General features: G+C 41.3%; 1 protein-coding gene across 21 annotated transcripts in view; it reads right to left on the bottom strand.

The window, feature by feature from the left end:
• The window catches only part of SORBS1 (sorbin and SH3 domain containing 1), a 204043-nt gene that overhangs the window by 90794 nt on the left and 89718 nt on the right, over positions 1–23531 (bottom strand). For 15 of the 21 annotated variants that reach the window (XM_042457340.1, XM_042457338.1, XM_042457337.1 and 12 more), the window contains 7 exons: positions 17620–17767; positions 11658–11687; positions 8696–8850; positions 7133–7196; positions 5333–5407; positions 4978–5040; positions 563–610 (listed from right to left, as the gene is read on the bottom strand). In XM_042457340.1, the coding sequence (XP_042313274.1) occupies positions 563–610; positions 4978–5040; positions 5333–5407; positions 7133–7196; positions 8696–8850; positions 11658–11687; positions 17620–17767 (583 nt within the window). The remainder of the gene's footprint in view (positions 1–562; positions 611–4977; positions 5041–5332; positions 5408–7132; positions 7197–8695; positions 8851–11657; positions 11688–17619; positions 17768–23531) is intronic. The other 6 variants (XM_042457351.1, XM_042457347.1, XM_042457349.1 and 3 more) reach the window with 2 other exon arrangements.

Consider the following 23531-nt stretch of genomic DNA (forward strand, 5'->3'; position numbering starts at 1 on the left):
CAGTAATGTGGATCCTTTACTGCTTTTAGAAAAGGAGTGGGTGTGGGGAACCTCACTTATTGAGGTTGCCAACTTCAAAAGCTCTTCACACAATTCACCCCACTAGAGTTATTCTTGATTAAGTATTTGGCTTTTGTGTTCTTAACACTGTAATTGTCCAACACTAAAAAAAAACCTACACCCCCCTCCCCCCAAAAAGAGTAGTTTTGCAAAAACCCAAGATAAATAATTGGAGAGGGTTGGGAAATGTAAATTCAATTGGTTCTTTAGCATATTCTCTCATTTAACGTAAGTAGGTTAAATCTTAAGGAAATTAAGTATAATTATGCTGAAATTACACCTTCAATGTTTCATTGAAAGCTTAATGTTAGCACATTGTCTCTTTTATTACAAGATTTCCAATTTATTTTAATCATTTTATATCACTGGGATTTTGCAATTTGGAAACACAATGTTTACCCAGCTGTAATTACTAGTTCATCAATCCTATCTCCATTTTACACCATTTATAATTGTCAGTATTTATATGTTCATTTTGAATATTTAAATATCAGATACTTACTATCTTTGTAAAAGGAGTATTGAGGAAAATAGGAATCAGAGTCTTCATCTGGAAAAGAAGTATAATTAGCTATCATTACTATATAATATTATAACTCAGGACTTTTCCTTCTATTCTTATATGACTCTTAGTGTGAATCCTGATACCATTTGCAGTAGTTTTATCCATTTTCAAGATGGTACCACAAGGAGATAGTATGCTGAGAGAGCTGAAGCATCCTATTCTAATCATGGAAAAGGCAGATATTTTATGGACTAAGCATTATGTGCAAATGCTACAGTCACAAAATTCTTTCTATATGTGCTCAATATGCATTATTATTTGAATGCCTAAATAGGACTCCCCACCCACCACCACCTGCAAATTTTACTGCACTTGGTTGTAGGAATGTAATTCTTTGTTAATTTCATTCTTGAAGGAAGCAATGAGTAATTTTAGCTATTTTCTTTGCACTGTGAAAATGTCTTCAAAAATTGCAGTTTTCCAAGTCCCCAACTGTTCGCAACTGGAAACTTATTCTGGGCAAAAAATTTATTATTTTGCACAGAAAACTATTTTTGGTGCAAGAAGCAGTAATTTCTGCACAGAAAACATTGCTATGCGCAAATACTATTTTATGCAGCGAAAATTCTGTTTCCTGCACAGAAATATTATTCTCTATGTTGAAAATGCTATTTTGTGCTCAGAAGAGCTATGTGTAAGGTTTGGACAGAACAAGTCCTGAACTATGAAGATACTCATCAGTCCAGGATTCTCCTCCTCATGATTTCTAATATTTGAGAAACCTACTCTTGAACATTTTCCAAATATTTTCAAAAATTCTTTCCATTCCCTACTTGGTTCAAGCAAGCATTTGTTTGAAAACTTGTAGCACAGATGAAAGGGAGGCAAAGTTAGGAACCAGGAATCTTTGGCAGGTACTTTAACACCACAACAAGATTACGGTGAGGCCTGGTTAGGCAACAGTTACACCTGAACATCATGGTAAGACAGAACTGACAAAAAAATTCTGGCTTCCTCTAAATGGTCAAGTTGCAGGATCAAGAGATCCTGAGTTAGATGTGATGACGTGGTTTTCACAGTTTGTTTAGCCACTCATAGTGTCAGGAAAAGCAAGCAGAAGCAACTGAACAGCATGCACACACTAACATGCTTGTTCATGATAATCCAGAATTCTTGGAAATTATTGCAATACTTCCATTTCTTAAAATACATTTGCTTTACAGCCACAGATCCTTAATTGCAATAGTAAATTTATATTTTCTTCTCACACTGCAAGGATACAACTCCATCTCCTGTTCTAGTGAATGGGAGCTGATTTTAATAGCGGTAAGGGCTTTATGTTGGACTGAGCAGCTCTCCCTCCGTCCCTCCCTCTCTGTAGTATCAAAATAAATCTTCCAGTAAGGATATATCTTGATGACAGAATTCTAATAGTATAGAATAGTTCAAAGGCTAGCCTGGAATTTGCAAAAGAACACCAATCTAAACTTTAAAAGACAAGCCTTGTATATCAGTGTTGACAGTATAGAGGTTAGCAGATTTTTATTCAAGGATCCAGTTCAGTGGCAAATCAAGGAGGGAATAAATCTAAGGGCATCTTGCTCACCGTATTGCTCAGTTTAAGGAACTAGGTTAGAACAAGTAGGTTAAAAGAACTACACAGGTCCTTGCCGGTTTATATAGCACCTGATTCCAACTGGGCTGAAACAGGGTGCCACAGGAAGCTTGCAGGCTACAATGCACCTCAGCTTAGAAGCTGCCATGATGCCACAAGTTGACACTTGGCTACACCACCAAAGTCCCCCGTACTGATACAGTTTGTGCCTCACAAAGTTTGTCTCTGCACATTCAAACATGTGAAAAACCCTCCCTGAAAAAATGGCACCACTTTGATCCACAAAGTCTTAGACCCAGCAAAAATAAATGGACATGATCTTTAAAGTAAACCATAAATCTGCTTCTTCAACAGTTAATATGCAAAGTTATGGACAGAAACATGAACTGTCCTCTTATGTTGGGCACACTGGGTGATAACAATCCTGGGATCATTAGCATTTGCATCATAAAAGAATATTGGTGCTACTCAAAGTTGTGCATGGGTGGCAGAAATTCCTTCAGTCTGGCAGGCCTACATGAGGCATCCCATGTCTCTGCCATGGTAATGATGACAGCTGGCAGTACATCAGTTCTAACTTGTGCAGTTATCTTTGCTTTGGAAATGCATGTGGAGGTACAACTTCGGGACCCCAAGGAAGACAGAGACTTCAGGTACCCCAAAGAGGGGAAGTGGAGGGAGAAGGAAGGCAGCACCCTGGAGAGGGAGTGGTGGGACCCCAAAGGAGAGCGCTGGAAGCAAGCACCGGCCCCTGCAGACTGGGAGAAGGCTAAACGTGAACTCCTGGAGAAGCAAGGTGGAGACCGGAGTGTGAGCAGGGGCAAGGACGCCGAGGAAACCTGAGAGAGTTTATATGTTAACGTTCAGTTTAAGTTTGAGTATAGTTTGAGTGCATTTTCCCCTTTGGAGTTGCGTAAGTTTGTACCGCATGTGTTGCATCTCGAGAGGACTTCCGGGCAAGATGCAGGCCAGAGCCCAGGCCCCGCCCGCACCTTTTCATCTTACAATATAAGTGAATAAACCTGAGCTGTTATATGTGCATGTATTTTGAAATAATTTTAGACTGTTCTGTTGCAACCAGTCTTGCTGACAGAATAGAACAAACACCTTCAAGAAGTTCAGTATTACCCCAAAGCAGGGATTTCCACTGAAAGAAGACACGCAGATGACTCAAGGACCTTGCTTACAATCTTTTTACTGGTGTGTATGTGTTGGTGGCAGGAGATGGTGACCCAGTTCAGCCTGCATTGGATTCCAGAAGTGGATTGGGGCAATTTGGCTCCCATAGTAAAAACAGCCAAAAATTTCTGAAATAATGAGCAAACATTACTCATTGCAGCGAGAATGAAATATTTTGTCAATGTTGAGATGTAAAGAAGTAATGATGCTAGTCCTCATTATTGGAGAGGGGAAGGATAAATATAAGTAACATTGTTGCTTTTAAAGCTTAGCTTCCTTTAGGCTTTAACAAAGTGTCAGGTTTGGCCCTTTCTGATAATAATAGCCAACTGTGGATAAATGAATAAGTAACTGGAAGTATGCACCACACAATCAGCTTTCAGCCACCCAGAATTATAAATCTAAACCTCTTCTGGAATGACCTCATTGAGATGACACATCAGTACATCTAGTCAAACACTCCATCTAGACAAAAGATTATTATGCCTTTTGCAGCCACCGGTAAAAATATCAAATATGTACAGAAATGAAGAAGCAATTAGTGGCATACACCCCACAATCACTTCTGGGCTGCTTGAAACCATACACCCAGGCTTCTAAGAAAATTTCCTCTATGAGACAGCATACAACTGCAAATGGCCCAGTCCTTTGTTTGGACTCATGGTCAAGCATGGCTCCCAGACACCAATATAACAAATGTACATAGGAATAATCTTACAGCCACTGCAAATCATATACTAAGTCTCTGGGGTGTTTGTGTGTGTCTTTATACAAGTGTTATATTCAGCCAAGTGCTTGGAGCATAATGCTTAGCAGTGAATAACACTCAAAGTGTGTGCTATATGTTATTCTATATCATCTTGTAAAGGAGACTCCCACTGAGATTTGTGTATGACTTCCTATTGCCTCAATGTTACTGTGATGTGCAAACCTCCTGTTGCCAATTCATATGCACCCAGTTTATATGTTGCTAGCATGGAATGTCACATTTTATTATATTATGCCCAAATGTGATAGTATGCTACTTCTTAAGATGCACTGTAGCAGAAAGGTGGATGACTACAGAAATCATGTTCAGTGTTTTCCCCCCTTCATCCTGCTATATGGTAGGAAAAGTAGATGCCCCAGGAAGAGGCAGAAATTGTGATTACACAAAACTGTGAGATTGCTGCAAGTCTGCCATCTGTTTTGCTTCTTGGGATTACAACCTTACCCCAAAACAAAACAAAAACAAACAAACAAAAACCCCACAAAAATCCACAGTCAATATAATCCATCCCATCTTGTAATAATACTAGCTTGTGGAATAAGGACAGCCTATTCCATTCAATGAATTGGGAGCCCATGTGCTAAGTAACCACTGCATACACATGGCTTGCACAGAGCACACAAAGACAAGCAGGTTGAAGTCCCATGGTACTAGCCAGAAGTCTGTTAGAAAGCTGAAACAGCAAGGCAAAGTCAGGAAAATAATCTAGCAGTCAAGGCATTACTCAGCAGCAGATCATTAGAAGGAAGCAAAAGGCAACTGGCAACTATGAAAACTCTGGTTGGAAGATTAAAGAGAAAGCAGAAGCATCTGTGCAAAAGGAAACGTTAGTTGACCTTGACTATTTACCTTCAGATTTAGGACTAGGAGTAGACACAGGAAACTGGTATGTAGGAGAATAAGGATTTTCCTCTGCAGCAGAGACAGAACAGTGGGATTGACAAGAGCCACAATGAAGTGGAGGAAGCAAATCACTTCCCAATATTCTATCACCATTATGTTTTTGTAGTACTCTTAAGACAGAATAATGGGTTAGGAAGTATTCTGTCTCTGTTCACATCATACAAGGAGGCATAAACGGTACACTCACTATCCAAACATGCTAAAATGTCAAGCATTCTACCAAGAGAACACTAGTGTGGTAAAAAAGAGTATGGTTAAATCAAACACAAAACAACAGATACTCTGACTAAGCTAATGGTACCTTTGGCTTGGGGCTGGTTATCAGGAAGTTCAGGGAATTTGTAGGTAGGGCAATAAGGGTTTTCTTCAGGAGGGTCTGTGCAAAAAGAGCACATTTGGGGAAAGAACAGACAGGAAAGATATGAAAGGAAAGATGGAAAAATCAGCAAGTATTTCCTCACACATGGATGCTGAAATCTGCATTTAAGCTGACATTCCCCAAAGTGCAGGTAACATACATTTGGCCTTATGTTGCCCATCTAGATCAATCGTACACAAAGCACTAACTCTCTAGCCTTCCACTTAACTCTCATTCTGTAGTATATCTCACAGAACTTCTCTTCTCTTAATCACCCATTTAATCTAACATCCCACTGCATGACTGCTGAGATGCAGGCAAAGGAAGAATGCAAAGTGGGAGAATGGAGGGGAATTTGGAAAAGTGGCCCAGTTCCAGAATGTTTCCACAACTTTGGATTTCAGACAAATGGAACTGAGAAGGTCTAGCTTAGTACCCATGGGAAAATGACCACTTTATCCAATGATTGTGTTTCTCAGGGCTATGAAACAGGGATTGTCCCTACAACTCACAGTGTGGAAACATGCCTGTTTCACAGAGTGACAGCTCTACTAGGGAATCCAAATGGAGTGCTTGTATACAAATTCTCTGGCACGTATTATACAAACTCCATGAACCAAACTATACCTGATATTAAATGCACATAGCATTTATAATGCATGGTTTTTTATTCTTATTCTCTGAAACACAGCTGCAAGCAAGGGATTAGAAAAAGGATGGAGAACTGTGTGGAGCAGGGAACAGTTTTCCATCCCCAGTGGGGAGCACCCCAACCCAAGAATGTCAAAATACCTTGTTTTCTCTTTGTCATGTCACTTCCTGTCACTTTTTTGAAAGATTAACAGAGGTAAAAGATATTTGATAGAGGATGGGGAGTTCTGAGGCCATATGGTGGGTTGAGGAGGATTTCAGCATTTGCAAGCTTTGGGGTACAATTTGAGGCTATTTTTGTGTCTGAACATTGTGCCACAATACTTTTTTCATATAACTTGGGGAGACCATTTGGGGAGGCTTCATGGGTTGCAAAAGTGGGGTTAGGTGTTGCATGTGGTCTATGTAGTGTACTTTCCCTACCTCAGATTAACATTAGGCCATGAGGCACCTCTTTAACTTGGGGCCAGATCAAGGGATATCCCCCCCCAGGCCAAAGACAAGACTCCCCCTTTACCAAAGGCCACCTACAGAAGTCAACCAGACTAGCAATTACATCTTATTTCAATGCTGGTGACCACACTTGGGGACTGCAACACAGCCTGCTTGAAATGCACAGGTAGTTTCTCCAACAAAGAGGAATGGCTATTGGTCAACATTATTGCACACTCCACACCACTCCACACCTGCCATCTTCACTCTTTCTCATGATAGGGCCAGATATACTCTAATCACCCACCTCAATCCCTTAAATTCACATGCAAATAGTTCCTCTTAAAGCTGCTATTAGCTCTACAATGGAAATTTGCATTCTTTTAGAAGTAATAACAATTTCTGTGAAGTGGGGAAAGATTTAAAATCCTCCTCCCACATGCTACATCCCAGTCCTGATGATCCCATCCTGCAGCTCCTACCAAATGAACAAAAATAAGCACATTAAATAATTGCACACTTAACTTAAAATGCAAATTGTCCTTATTCTATCTGGATTTTTCTTAAAATTCTGGTAACTCAGAATATCTACTAAGATTATCCACACCAAATGATCTCTGTATAGGGATTTTACAAAATAAGGAGATAAGTTAACAGTACCTTTTGTCAGTCTGTGGATTTGTTTGAACATTGTCTTGTACCAGTCCTTTGATCGGTCCGTATTCTAATTGAAAAAAGGAACAGAACAAAATATTTGCATACAATTTTAACGGGCTGCTATTTTGGACTAATTTTTAAACACAGCAACATAAGAATATAAGAAAACTATGCCTACATTTTCCTACTAGAAAACTAAAGGCCTCTTTAATTTAATGTTTTGTTTGCATAGTAATTACTCAGTAGACTATGGGAAACTAGAGGAAGAACCTTAATACAGCTGTATCCTTTGTGTTCTAGAGTACAGGGAATCAGAACTATGGCTTAAAAGCCAACACATTCAAGTGAACAGAAACTTTGGATCTGCAGATCCATCCACCAAATATTCCAGAGCTAAGTAGCTTTTGGTGGAGACCCCCCCCCCCGGATTGTGTATATATATATATATATATATATATATATATATATATATATATATGCCAGACCCAAAGAAATAAGAAAAGAGGCAGGAGTGTTTGTGAAAGGGACAGATGACCACTGGAAGAACTAGTTACAGGTAAGCAACATGTTGTTCTTCGTGGTCTCTGTACCTCTCACAAACAGGTGATTGGCTAGCTTACTAATGGAGGTGGGTCAAGACAATCAAGGATAAACAACAGCACCGCACTTCCAAACACCACATCAGCATGCACCTTTGAGCAAATCCAATAGTGGCAGGTGAAGGTGGATGGCTGGGCCTGCATAGCCACTCTGCACACCTTTAGCAGGGTTGCTTTGGAAGGTGAAGGTAAGCTTAATCAAGATCAGAGTAGGGTTCTAGAGGAGTCAGGTCTATACCTGCCACATTGTTATCAGTGTTTATATCACCTAAGAAAAACTTTTGCATTATTTTAATTTTGCAAACTGCCTTATATTGTTTTTGTAACTGTCTAGTTTGGGACTGACTCTCAGATGGAAAAGCCCTGCCTGGATGAAGAAGAAGAAGAAGAAGAAGAAGAAGAAGAAGAAGAAGAAGAAGATGATGATGATGATTTGCTGGCTTGTCAGGACCCAGAGCTGGTGCTGTAACTGGGTTTGGATTGCACAGTAAAAAACATAAAATAAAATCAGACTGAAGGTCTATGGTTTGTTTAGCAGCCCCTTCCCCACCACCTTTCCCTTGTCCTTTTGTGCCGTGTCTTTTTAGATTGTAAGCCTGATGGCAGGGAACCATCTAATTAAAAAGATTGTATGTACAGTACTATGTAAATTTACGGTTCTATATAAATAAAGCATAATAATAATAATAATAATAATAATAATAATAGGGGGAAATAATTGGGCAGTGTTCATTAGCATGCTTCCCATTTCCAGTAAGCTAGGATTCCTTTAGTTCTTTATGATGGTGAACATACCCAATAATTTACACAATCTGGCTATCATAAGGTTCACTGCAATATGAAAAACACTATGACAGCACTGTATCAGGACTGATATTTAAAGCAGTTTCTGTGCTTGACCAACCAAAATTAAAAAACAACACACAGTTGAACTGATGCAGCACAAAACTGTTCATGATTTCCTTACCCTTAATGGAATGCCTATATCATCCAGTGAAGAATCAGCTATGCACTTTGTAACTCCTGTTCCAACTTCTATTGTTTGTTTTTTCCATTGGCCAACCTTTTCTTGCATAGGTACGGAATCTACTTTATCAAGAACTGGTGCATCTTGCACTGGCTCTGTAAATGAAGAAAATGTGTTATTTTTGACACACCTAACATTACTATAAAATACCACCAATCAATTCAAAACATCTTGGCGAAACACAGATGAGGAGCCTTAGTGTTTCAAGACAGGATAATTACAACATGACTGGATAAAAAAAGAAATTTTAGACGAGCAGCTTATGTGTATTTCATTTAAGTCTGAGATTTGATTGTAATCACTGATCTATAAACAGGTCTATGCTTCCCTGCACCTCCAAGCACCCTACAAATCAAGACACAGAGTCACAGCTTGTTAGCTACTCTAACGTTATAATGCATAATATAGTGCTACAATGTGCTATATTTTAATCTCCACCTCTGAAATTTTTCCTGAAGGGTTTTGGGATTGAGTTCCATGCAGAGTATTACTAATTGCCTCATCAAAGATTTGCCAAGTAGGAGTAATACTACTATCAAAGCATAGCATGCACAGTGGGGCACTTACTAAAACCATGCACACAGTTATAATAACCAAAGCCCATCAGAACAATATGCTTCTTCAGTGAAGATTATAGTGCGGGGCAGGGCTCATGCAGAAAGAGCCAGCATTCATCATAGAATACCTTGAGCAAATCCATTATAGAGCCACTAAGATTAACACTTTTAATGCTAACTATTTATTCCTATTCCCATTCAGCTTATACCACATCTGCCTAGAATTATGGTATTAGCCCCGTGGCCGATATACTGCATGTTACCCCACAATTGTGCTTTAAACTGTTAGTAATTAGTGTTTGTAATAGTTTTTCACTGTACTTTGTTTTAATCTATATTGCAAACTGCTTTACATCCCATGTCAAGAGAAGGAGGGTGTTTTGTTTTGTCTGCCCTGGGCACCTCCTGGACTTTCCTGGTTACTCCAGAAAAATTCAGCAAAAATATTGGACACAGAGCCATTTATATCTGGTTTACTTGTTGTTGTGTTTACATGATCCCTATGATATACAGGGACTGAAGCATTTGTGGAGGAAGGGGACGTGACCATATTTTTTTTGGGGGGGGGGGGAGGGAAATGGTTCCTTTGCAAACTCCATTTCACTAATGTGGAATCAGTGTTCTTTGCCACCCTCTGCTGGTCTACAAGAGGGATACTTTCAATTCTCATTTTTTGTTGTGTGCCATCAAGTAATTTACGACTTATGGAGACCCTAAGGGAAACCTATAATGTTTCTTCTTGACAAGATTTGTTCAGATGAAGTTTGCCATTGCCTTCCCCTGAAGCTGAGAGAGTGTGACTTGCCCAAGGTCACCCAGTGGGTTTCATGGCCAAGCTAGGAATTGAACCGTGGTGCCCAGAGTCATAGTCCAATACTCAAACCACTACGCCACACTATAGTAGGATAAGCAAAAATGTGGCTGAAAGTAAGGCAGGGTATGAACATGGATGTTTCCTGTTTTTTGCCCCAAACCAGTCACCTTTAGCTGAAGTAGAGGGAGCTTGATATTCCTTGGGAGCTGGCTGAATTGGAGGGCAAAAGTGGATAGGCTCCAAAGCAACTGGAGAATCAAGATCATGATCAGTCTTTGCATGCAAGCATTGGGAAGACTCAGGGAAGACTCTGTCAACAGGGCAGACTGTTGAAAGCTTGCCACAAAAATACTAGGTGTTTGTTTTGTCTTATGACCCATGACCCTGATGTACTGTCTTTCCAGACTACTGCAAAGTAGTGAATTCTCACTTAGTACTGGTTGGCATCCCTTAATGCTGCTTTTGCATCTATTTGGTGGCTATAAGCCCTGTGCAGACCGGCCTTAAAGGTCGACGTGGGAGCGGAGTCAGGGCATAGAGTCCGCATGACACCTTATAAATGGGTATAAAATACTGGTGCTGGGAATTGCCACTGAATGTTCCAGGACAACAAAATTAAGTAGTTCACGCAGCAGCGTATTACAATATTCTCTTCTTATATGCAGGGGTTCAGTTCACCTCCACCCCACTGCTACAGATGAGAAGAAACTCGGGTGGTTTATTCAATAATGGCGACATGCACACAATCATGACAGAGTATTCAGTGTGTACTCATCGCCATTTAATAAAATGGGGCATGGCAATCTGTGAACACTTGAATCTGTGGATACCTAACCTACCAATACAGCAGGCCCATGGTATTTAATTTAAATGATTTACTACTTTTAATGTTACCTGTAAAATAATGTAATAGATACTAATTTAAAGTGATGGCTTTAAAAAGGAACCAATACATGGAAGTAGACACCCTGTGTGCCCAGTTTAGTTGCAGGTGAAAACTCCTTCAGGTTTTTGTCCTTGATATCAAGTTGGTCTTGAACACACTGCTTTGCTGCAGTTTAAGAGCCCTTCCTAGTATGTGTAGCTGCCAATGTCAGCTATAGGTAGCTATGCTACAATGCATGTGTAAATTGTTTGGGTACAGTAGATCTCCAACTCAGGTATGCCGGAAATCGCACACTTTTTCTAGTGCACATCAGACACATTTGCTACTAATTATTTATCCTTATAATGTATAAGTTCACCTTTCTGTGTCCAATGCACCCAAAGCAATCTTAAAGAATGAATGAATGAATATATGTATATGTGTGTGTGTGTGTGTGTGTGTGTGTATCCCATTCTCAGGAAAGATTACATGAATCCTTCATAGTTAGTAAATTGACTGTAATTTCTTTGCCTCTTCAGTTGTAGCTCTTCAGTTGTGGATTTACTAAAGGTACTCTACTTGATAACCAAACAGTGCCTTTCTTAAAGGGATGCAGCAAGAGGAACAGTAGCAGGGAAAAGAGTGGCAATATTTTAGGCATCATACCTGTGAGGCTACTAAGCCTTTTTTGTTGTTCTGTGAGAAAGGAGAAAACAATAGAGAAATAAGGCCCACACCTGTTGCAGTGATATCAACAGGCACAAAGGAATACATGCTGAATATAACTGTAGATCCTCATCTGATCCTATAACACTATCATTTCATCAAAATAAACAATTTTTCAGCCCTGCTCCTTCAAGAATTTTACAAAAATTGCAGACTCTCTCTTTAAAAAACCCACCATATATATACATTTTTCATATAGCTTAAATTATTAGAATGATAGAATCATACTGCATTAAATTGAGTATTTTCACATAAACAAACTTGGAATAAACTTACAAAGAACACTTGAAAAGCCTGGATGTTTACCTGAAAATTCACCATTAAGGAAAATATTCAGAGTAATCAAAAGGGTGGATTACACATTTTTTACACTTGGTCCTTAGACCTCTTGAAACCCATTAGACACTATGTCGCGTTACAGATCGCCCAAAACGGGCAGTCTGCCGGCGCCGTCATTTGCTGCACCGAGGAGCCCCAGCAGCCAAACTGCGCAACTCCTTGGTGCAGCAAAAAAAAAAAAAGCTGAAAAAAGCGGCTTCTTTTAGTGCCCCAGAAGTGGCGCCACAAGTGGCCAATGGAACACTCGCAGCATCACTTCTGCCGCGTGATGTGCGGACACTAGGCGTCTGCAACGTCAAGATGGCGGCACCCGTGTAGAACAGGTGCCACCATTTTGTACGCGCTCCGTGCATACTAGGGTTAGGGGCATCCGGAAAAGACGCCCCTTTCTAACCCTAGTACGCGCAGAGCACGTACTTTATGCCTGTGTGGAACAGGCATTGTTAAGAACCTCTGGTCTACATAAACCGCTATTAAAAGTTTACTTTCATTCTAATTAGAATTAGTATGTTGGATACTTCTGTTACTCATGAATGCTCATGTCTAAGGGACACTCAGAATTAATATAGGATTTGAAGTCAATACTTTGTTCTTCAGGACCATACTAAGTGACTAGTGTTTTATAATCAAATACAGCCTTCTCGAGTCCCCCCCCTCCCGGTCTGGTTCTAATGTGCATGTCCCCCATACAGCAGGAGCAATTTAGATAATCACAGTTGTGCTTTAAGTTGAGTGCAGTAGTGAGAGGAGACATATTTTCCCCATAGTTTTTATTCCAATTTGTGTCAAACACAGCACACAAAGAACACAAGAGCAGAACAATATCATAATTGTAGATGTTCGGACATGTTGCTAAACACAGCATCAAAACCTAGAACCATGGAGCTGAAAAAGAGAAAAAAGAAAAAAAGGCAATGAAGGGGCAAGGAGTCCAGAAACACTAACTGAATTGCACAGCCACTACACATTTCTCCCCTGTCCATCAAAGGTGCGTATTCCCGATTTTGCCATCATGCAATCCTGTGCTCCCATTGGTTGGCTGGAACACTCAGGAAAACTGTTGTCTGATTCCCCACATTCAAATTCTTACTGACATTCGTGGGATTTTGTCATTATGGAAAATGCCATGGAGGTTTTCTGGCAACTATTGGTTTACTGCAAACCACTGTTGCTACATGTGATGTGCTTGACAGGTAGGAGTGAAGAAGACAAGAAGCTGCATGGAGAGCAGCAGAGCATAAGGGAGAGTTAATCCATTCCCATGCCATTGTTCTGATAAGGGGCTTGTGAATTCTTCTTTGGTGGTAGCATAGCAGCCATGAGCATTCCTCATAGGCCGCAGCAGGCTCATTGTTGGTGGGTATACTGTTGGATACTTACAGTACCCATCCAGCATCGAGTGGTGGGATGGGTTTATGTTGAATGTGCGGTCTGATGAGCAGTGACTGCGGAACTTCAGGATGCCTTAAAGGATTTTCTTCAAGTTGATGGAAGTGCTCCATGCTGAGATCCAGAAGAGATACACCTGCATGAAGAGGGCTATTCTATCTGAGCAACAAATAGCCATTGCTTTATGGCTGCTCGCAAACAGGTGCTTCTATGGACTCACTACATAGCACTTCAGTGTTGGAAGATCCACCATGGCAGATATCGTCACAGAAGTCATCCTGCCCAGGGAGTTGATTCTCCTGCCTTGCACCACTTTCTTAGGTGGGTATATATGCCCCCCCCCAAAAAAAAGTTAACTGCATGTGTGTTCTTTTTTTTAATCAAATTTTGTTTGGAATTTGTTTGCATGAATGGATGGATTGTCTTTTCTCTGTGTTCCCCCTTCCCACTTTACTGTCAACAGAGCATGGATGGCATCAATTAATTGGGTTCTCAACAAGTGGCTGGGGCAATGGATGGCTGCCACTGCCAGCTTATTATCACCAGTGGCACAAGGAGGAGAGTTTATCAATCACAAAAACATTCTGCTCCAGTACACTGACTCACACTGCTCGCTTTATTGATATGCAGATTGGGTGACAAAAGAGCACACATGCAATAAGCATGTTTTGAGGATCATCCAGAACTCTGCCATTTATGAGTCAATGGAGGCTGGAGTGTTTGTTCTGGGAAACCCAATCATCACAATTAGGGACCAACAAGTTGGGCCAATACTTCTTTCAGACAGTGCCTACCTAATTCAGAGGTGGTTGATGAAGCTATACTTGGGTTCCCTTGATGTCCAAAAATATATGCCTAAATAGAGCAAGAAACATGGTAGAGGGGGCATTTGGTAGCCTGAAAGCAAGGTGGTGATACCTAACGCCTTATTAGAGATGGCTTAGGAGAATGTGTCCCCAGTCATTTTAACCAGTGTCATTCATCACAACATTTGTGAAAGTAGGGATAACCTTCTGGAGGGCAAACACATTGTGTGAGGAAGCATATGCTTGACAGTTTGGGGGCTCCCTTGGTGCACAATAAGGATCACAAAAAGGAGGAGGAGGAGCAAGTGCCGAAAGCCCTTGAAAATCACCTTTGGACTACAGGGATGTCATGGGTTAAATTTCTTCTGTGAAATATATTGTTTTGGAGATAAAGCTTATTGTTGCTCTTTTGGCTAATGTTTGCTGAAATAAACGTTTGCTGACAAAGGCAATAACAAAGGAGTGTGGTTTATAATTGATACTGATAATAATAACAATAATAACAGCAACCTCAATAATAATGAAAGCAATATCAACAACAACAACACCAATTCTTGTGGTCACTGTTTGGGGTGTGTGTGTGTGTGTGTGTGTGTGTGTGTTCAAACAATCAATCTTAAATGGGATTGATTGTCAGGTAGCTTAGGTCAGAACTAGAATCATAAGGATACAAGCGTCTGTGCACATTTGTTGCTCAAAGGGCACTATGATGGTGCAGGGGAAACCAGGCAATACTGACAATACTAAAGAACAGTTACCTTTGCTTGCCTTCCTTGGGGGCCAATAGATGATTCTCCAGTGGCAATTTTTTTTCCAAACAACAACAATTGGACAAATGTTTGGGATTGGTGCACTTAGCCCATATCCAGAATTTTGGTCAGACATAGAGGTTTGTGCACATGTTGTTCCAAAGAGCAGGATGATGGCCAGAGGCAATCCTGCCAAACTGGATACTGGAGGAGTCGGGAGAGCTCTAGGCACTCTGGGAGAGTGTTAGGCAGCCTAGTTAGAGTGATCATTTGCTGAAGCATGTGCAAAAGCTGCAGGACAAAATTTAGTTACTGCCTGGCAATAATTACTGCCTGGCAAAAATCTTTGAGAACTCCTGGAGAACAGGAAAAGTCTCATTAGACTGGAGGAGAGCAAACATCATTCACATCTTCAAAAAAGGGGGGGAGAGAGGATCCCAACAATTATCACTCAGTTAGTCTGACATCAGCACCAGGAAAGATTCCAGAGCAGCTTATCAAACATAGAGTCTGCAAACATTTAGAAGAAAATGCCAAAATCACAAAAAGCCAATGTGGCTTTCTTAAAAACAAGTTATGCCAGACTAATCTGATCTCATTTTTGGTAAAATTACCATCTTGCTAGATGAAAGGAATGCTAGATGAAAGACATAGCATATGTTGATTTCAGTAAGGCCTTTGACAAGGTCCCCTATGCAAACAAGCTAGTGAAATGTAGGCTGGACAATGCAACTGTTAGGTGGATTAGTAATTGATTGACCAGCCGAACCCAAAGGATGCTCAGCTATGGCTCCTCTTCATCTTGGAGAGAAGTGACCAGTGGGGTGCCACAGGGTTCTGTCCTGGGCCCAGCCTTATTCAACATCTTTATCAATGACTTGGATGAAAGAACAGAGGGCATGCTTATTGAATTTGCAGATGATAACAAATTAGGAGAAGCAGCTAATACCCCAGAGGAGAGGAGCAAAATTCAACATGACCTTAATAGATTGGAAAGCTGGGCCAAAAGTAACAAAATTAATTTCAACAGGGAGAAATGTAAGGTACTGCTCTTAGGGCAAAAACAAACAAACCCTAAACACATACGTGGGGCATACCTGGCTTGGCAAAAATGTGAAAAGGATCTAGAAGTCCAAGTAGACCACAAGTTGAACATGAGTCAACAGTGTGGTGAGGCTGCTAAAAAGGCCAATGGGATTCTGGGCTACATCAACAGAAATATAGAGTCTAGGTCAAGGGAAGTAATAGTGCCACTCTATTCAGCTTTGATCAGGCCCCACCTGGAATACTGTGTCCAGTTCTGGACACCACAATTCAAAAAGGATGTTGACAAGCTGGAGCATGTCCAAAGGAGGGCAACCAAAATGGTGAAGGGTCTGTAAAAGAGGAGATACTTAAGGGACTATGGCGCTGTCCAGATGGACCTTTTAGCATGTACTGAGTATGTGTTAGGATTGCCTCAGAGCATCCTTTACAGACACTCCCTAACCCTAGCACGTACTCTGTACGTCAAAATGGCAGCACCCTGTACAGATGGGCGCTGCCATTTTGACGTGATGGCTGTGTTGCGTCCAAATGGTGCGGCACGGCCATTATGAGCTGGCACCACTACAGGGCGCTTGTGGTGCCCTTTCAACGGCGCCGAAAGGAGCTCCGAAACAGAGCTCCTTCTGCCGTGCGTATCGCTGGTGCAGCCTTTACATGGCCGTGCCAGTGATACAGAAGGGAAAGGGGCTGAGTGACCCCTTTCTCTCTCTCCCTGCCACTGTCAGGGTGTCCTTGGGGCATGAAGCCCCAAGGACACCTCTTTCCAGGCCGCAGGGAAGTGGCGTTTTGCCACTTCCCCAAGGCCTGGAAAACTGGTGGATTGGGGCCTCCGAGGCTGCTGCTGTGGCCACTGAGGCCCTGATCCGTCAGGGAAAAGGGCGGGTGCAGGCCGCTCCAAAGGGGCGGTCTGTATCCTGCCTATGTCTCTGCCCTATAAGGAGAGATTTAGGGAGTTGGGTATGTTTAGCCTGGAGAAGAGAAAGTTAAGAAGTGATATGATGGCTCCGTTTAAGCATTTGAAGGGGGTGTCATACTGAGGAGGAAGCAAGCTTGTTTTCTGCTGCTTCAGAGAATAGGACCCAGAACAATGGATGCAAGAAAGGAAAAGAGATTCCACTTCAACCTTAGGAGGAACCTCCTGACAAAAACCCTGCAGCTGCCCCAGAATAAACTGTACTTTGTATGCTTGGCCAGGGGTGAATGAAGAGTATTTCAACACTGTAGACAGCTCCTAGATCATGAAGAAAGAGCACTGTCTACTGATTCCAATGCTGCTGAAATGATCACTGAAGGTTGTTAAAGTAAAGAAAAGAAGAGACCTTTTCCTCTTAGTGTAGCCTTGCTGAAAGAGACACCGCAGAGACTGAGGCCCACTATTGCCATGAGTCAGAGCAGACACAGACCTTTCCCACTTTTTCTTGTATAATGGAGCTACTCTCAGTAATCATCATTGGTTGTTTTTTTCTCTCCAACTCATCTTATTCCCATCATGGCAACTACCTAGTTAGATATAATGGACATAGCAAAAAATGTTAACCTGAAAGAAGAAATATTTTAGGTTTGTATCCTTACCTCTGTTGTGCTGCAAAAGTACAATGGTGGGATTGACGATTGTGGTGGAGGGGTAAGCAGAGGAAGGCTTGCTGGCCACTGTTAAGGAGCCATAGCATTCTGTGCCACTGCTGGTTCTGGGTGCTTCATAAAGCTGAGGGCAGAGATCCTAAAACAAATAAGTGTGGATGTCATTATTACGTAGGAGTAAGATGTATCTGTAGATACATCTTTACAATTGGTAGATAGTTTCTTTGCAATTTAAAACAAACCAGAGACATATGTAGTACAATGCACAAGCATAAGAAGTTGCTCTGGCACATTTTCTTACTGCAATTAGCACACACAAAAGAGAGATTAAGTAACAAAATTCATTTGCACTGGGCATTACTCAAGCCAGAAGTGCCACTGAACAGAGTAATCAAAGGCATAGCATACAGTTGGTGGTAAGATAAGGTGTTCTGCTCTACAGTCAGGCAGAAAAGAGAGTTGCATGTGGGTACACACAAACCTTTTCAAAAAGAGGCCTTCCTTTCACACAGTAATCAGGCATGCAGAATCCGTGCATTCCTGAATGAAATCTGAAATCTGATTACTGATGGTTTGCTGAGGAAGATCAGGAAAATTTGTTTAGCATTGTCATTGCCAAGCAGTTAGACAGTAGGATGTCAGTGAAAACAGCACTATATAGAAGAGATAGTAGAACAGGAAAAGAGAAAAGTACATGGAAGTTTAAATGTAACTGTTTTTATTTGTATCTGATATGAATTGTAGGACTCCTTGACCAATCTCCACTCTGATAAGCAGGGGCTTATTTTAGCAAAATATTTATATTTGAGGATTTACTATTTTAATATTGTCAATAAAAGTCTTGTCCACACCTGCAGTAGTCCTCCAAGGAAAGGTTAAACTCTTACAGGTTCAAATGATGCTCAGGTGACTGAGGCTCAGATGCCTTACTACATTTACAATTGTTTTGACTCCTGTGGTCTGGTGACTTTACAAGTGAATGGGGTGGGAAATGATGGTACTGGCATCCACTTTAATCTAATGTCAGTTCAAGATGTGGTGCTGGGTTATCACTCCTCTGGACTACAGAACTTGTGCTGTGGGTTTCACACAGAGTTCTTGGGTTTTCCAGAGGTGATGTGAAGCATCACTAGTATTCTGTTATCATTCAGATCTTTAATGGAGTTAGATAAAATGATGTTGAATAGCTGTCAGGGATCAGTGAGAAGGAAAGCTAGTAAGATGGATAGAGATTGTCTGTCTGATTGAGAAGGCATTATTCAGCCTGCTCTGGATGGAGAGCAGGTTCCAAATCTTTGGAATTGCAGTTAAATCTAACCTTTTATTTAGAACATGGCTCATCTTGTTTTTAGCCTTTGTAAAGCACTTTCTAATTTTAAACAGAGATTATGGTGTTTTGCAACATGGATTACAGGCTTGGGTATGTTCGCCTTTATAACACATGCAAGCAAACTGTGGGTCACATGTGGCTACAGTACTGTTTATGTTGTCCCCATTCCCTTCTCCCCTGGTTTCAAACTGTTTCCCCCCCCCCCAAATTAAATACAATAAAATAAATCACCTCAAAATGCTTCCAAACACCTTCTAAGAGTTGTGGGGGCAATTAGAACTAAGACAGGCCTTTAAAATAAATAAATAAATAAATAAATAAATAAATAAATATCTTTATTCAACATATAACTACCACACACATCAGTGCTGTTTACGCACAATTCTAAATATACACTGGACTGACTATGTGACAGATGTTGTTGTCCTTGAGCAAGCAGGCATCACCAGCATTGAGGCCATGCTATTGAGGACGCAGCTGAGCTGGGCAGGACACATTTCTAGGATGAAGGACCATCGCCTCCCAAAAATAGTATTCTACGGTGAACTCGCCACAGGTCAGTGTAAGAGGGGCGCTCCAAAGAAGAGATACAAGGACTCCCTGAAACAACATCTCAGGCTTGGCCAAATTGATCACCAACAATGGTCCGCCCTAGCCTCACATCGGGAGGCATGGAGACGCACTATCCACAATGCTTGCAGCCTTTTTTGAAAGCTCACGGCGAACGAGTCTCGAAGAGAAATGACAACGCAGAAAGAACCACAACCCGGAAACATCACCCAAGGAGACTTTCTGCTGTGCTTTCTGCAACTGGACTTGTTTATCTCGGATTGGCCTTTTTAGTCATCAACACACTTGTAGAAAGTGCGGGATGAGTCCTTCCTGAATCTTCGTTTGCGAAGTAAAGCCAGAGGAACCACACATATTTCAAAATATAAACAAAGCAATAGGACACCCCAACACCTGACATATAAAAATCTAAACAAAAAACAAACAATTACATTCAAATGACTTCCTCTTCCCATCCAAGAATTAAGACAGGCCTTTTTGTAAAGGCAAAACTGGGAGAGTAGCAACTCATCTGCATATCTTTTCCCCATTCAGTTTTGCTGAAGTCTTTGTGAGTAAACAGAAAATCAGCCAGGTTGGGAGAGCAGCAAGCTTTCACCCTAAGAGAGTAGCAGCTCATCTGCATACCTCTTCCCATTAGATTTTCCATAAATTGCTGTGAGCAAAAAAGCAGCTGGGCTGAGAGCAGCAGCAAACTTTTGAGCCAGTGGATGGTGAGATGAAACTCTTATATCCCATGTAGATATTACAGTGGGACCTTGTTATCTGCTAGTGTTTGGTTCCAGGATCTCCCGTGGATAATAAAATCCGTGAATGCTGAAGTCCCATTAAATATAATGGCAGAGCAAAATGGTTTCCCATATAAAAAATGGAAAATCAAGTTTGGAATTTATACTTAAAAAAATATATATTTTCAAGCCATGGATGCTTGAATCTGTGGATAAAAAATTGGTGTATAAAGAGGGCTGACTGAACAACAAGGAAGGAGAAATTACTATAGTGATGAAGGCAGAAGGATTTATGGTTGTGTGCCACAATGTATGTGCAATGTTTGTCTTCTTGCTAGAAAACCTCATCATCTACATCTGCAGCAAGTGTTAGAGTGGTAGTCTCTTGGAAAAGAAGGTCAAAAAGCCCCTTCAACACATCAGAGAACATAAAGTCTTCCTGGACAGGACACAGGAAGAATTGTTCCTACAGAACCAACTGGAAGAAATCACCAAGGAAATTGAAGAGGCCTGTAACAGTGAGGAAACACCCTGGACACCAGTAATTGTCAGGAGCAGACCTATGAGGAACGACTTAGGGAGCTGGGGATGTTTAGCCTGGAGAAAAGAAGGTTAAGAGGTGATATGATAGCCCTGTATAAATATTTGAAAGGATGTCATGTTGAAGAGGGAGCAAGCTTGTTTTCTACTGCTCCAGAGAACAGGACCCGGAACAATGGATGCAAGCTACAGGAAAAGAGATTCCACCTGAACATTAGGAGGAACTTCCTGACAGTAAGGGCTGTTCGACAGTGGAATGCACTCCCTCGGAGGGTGATAGAGTCTCCCTCCTTGGAGGTCTTTAAACAGAGGCTGGATGGCCATCTGTCAGGGATGCTTTGATTTGGATTTCCTGCATGGCAGGGGGTTGGACTGGATGGCCTTACTGGTCTCTTCCAACTCTATGATTCTATGATTCTATAAATAAGGGATTCAAAACTGCTCCTAGTAAGAAAATCCTCCCTACATCTTCATGAGAATAGCAGCAGTGAAGAAGCTTAAACAAGAGACCACCAACAAGGCATGCTACATGCCAAGAAAAAGAAAGGAGCTGGTAGTTGGGGACTCATTACTGGGGGGTGCAGAAGCACCTGTGTGCCAGTCTGAAAAAATGAAACAGGAGGTGTGCTGTCTTCCTGGCTCTTGTATCTGGAATATCACTGACAACTTGCCAAAACTCATCAGGAACTCAGATCAGTACCCCTTTCTCCCTTATTCACACAATGACACATCTAAAAATATCTCTGAGCAGATCACCTTGAACTATGAAGCCCTGGGCAGGAAGAAGAAGGGTTTTGAGGCATGTGGCATTTTTGGCAATTCTGCCAGTGAAGAATAGAGGAGACTACACAGAGACAGGAAGACACTAAAAATGAATTACTGGTGGTGTAGACAGGAGAAATTTACCTTCTGGAACTATAGTCTTCACTCCTTAGACAGAGGACTATTGGCTATAGATGGGCTGCACTTCACAAAGACTGTGAAGAGTGTCTTTGGTAGTAGCATGGCAAGTCTGATCAAGAGAGCATTAAACTAAATCTTTGGTGGGTTGGAGGTGATAGTTCAAAAGCAAGTTCAAAATACAAAGATGTGAATTCTAGAAGAAAAGCTGAGGGAAAGAATGGGATCCACAGTGAAACTGACACTACACTAAAAATAAACAAGCCTTCAGATGCCAATACAGCAATGCACACATTTTGGGAAATAAACAAAATGAGTTTGATGTCCTTGTGCAGGAAGGAAAATACGACTTTTTGTTATAACGGAGACTTGGTGGGATGATTCCAATGACTGGACTATAACAACTGAAGAATATAACCTATTCAAAGAGCATAGATGTGGCAGAAAAGGAGGTGGAGTAGCATTATATGCCAAAGACAATTCCACTTGTACATAAATCCATGAGAATTATCAGAGTGGACCATTTAAGGGAATTTGGGTAAAATAAATGGAGAAAGAAATAAAAGCAGGATCGTGGTAGAAGTCTACTATAGATCTCAGGACTGAAACAGATGGGCCAAAAATTACTGTATCCCAGGTCCAAAACAGATGGGTCAAAAAGTTCAGCTTCTGGCTGATTTGGGGGTTGGGTGGGGTGTACAGATGACACATAACCCTGGAGCAACCAGAAGCTGTTCTGAAGCTGCCCAAGGAGGCCTCAGGACACCGGCAGAAAGTGCGGGGAAAGTCTGCTCTTTGCCGGTGGCCTGTTCAGGACTGTGGCAGCGACCTGCTTTTAGAGCAGACCATCTGGTTGCTGTGGTCCCATGCCAATCAGGGCCTGGCTGGGGCTGGAGTGGCCAGAGGCCACTCCAAACCACTAGTCTACTCACCTTTCCATGATACAAAAGTGGTAGCTATGGAGAATACCAGATGTCCTGATATCTACTAAGAGTCTAACTCTGACGATAGGCTGTGCAATGAATTCCTGATGTGCCTTGCAGATAAATTTCCTCTTTCAGAAGGTGGAAGAAAGAACAAGGGGATCAGCAGTCCTGAACTGAATCCTAACCAACAGGGAAGAGTTAGTCACTGGAATCAAAGCAGTTGGTACTTTAGGATATACTGACCATGTTGTGATTGTAGAACGGGTCAAAGGAGAAAATGGTCAAACACAAACCTCAGATTTCAGGAAAGATGGGTTTTATCAAGCCAAGGGTGATACTGGGTAGAATTCCATGGCTAGAGACGCTAAAGGAAAAAGAAACTCAGCAGTGTGGGATTTCATGAAGAAGGAATGGCTAAAAACACAATCATAAACATTTTCCATGGAAGAAGAAAAGAAAACACCTGAAAAAGCCAATGTGGCTGCTCAGTAAACTCAAGGAAAAAGGGAAAATAAAAAGAGCATGTAGAAAATTTAGAAAGAAGGGCCAATCACTAAGGAAGAGTACAGACATGTACCCCACATTTGCAGGAATGGTATAAGGAAAACTAAAGTTTAGAATGAGCTGAGACTGGCTAGGCAAGCAGGGAACAATGAAAAAAGGATTTTTCTGATACTTTTGAAGCAAGAGAAAGACCATGGAGACAGAACTGTCAGAAGGAGAGTGCAGGCTTGTCCTCAGCTGCCCCAGAGGGTAGAACTAATGGGTTTAATGGGTTTAAATTGTAGGAGGGTAGATTTTGATTGAACATTAAAATGTGTTTCTCTGTCTGTCTGTCTGTCTGTCTGTCTATCATCTATCTATCTATCTATCTATCTATCTATCTATCTATCTATCTATCTATCTATC

Source organism: Sceloporus undulatus, chromosome 3 (assembly GCF_019175285.1).
Source record: "Sceloporus undulatus isolate JIND9_A2432 ecotype Alabama chromosome 3, SceUnd_v1.1, whole genome shotgun sequence".
NCBI lineage: Eukaryota > Metazoa > Chordata > Lepidosauria > Squamata > Phrynosomatidae > Sceloporus > Sceloporus undulatus.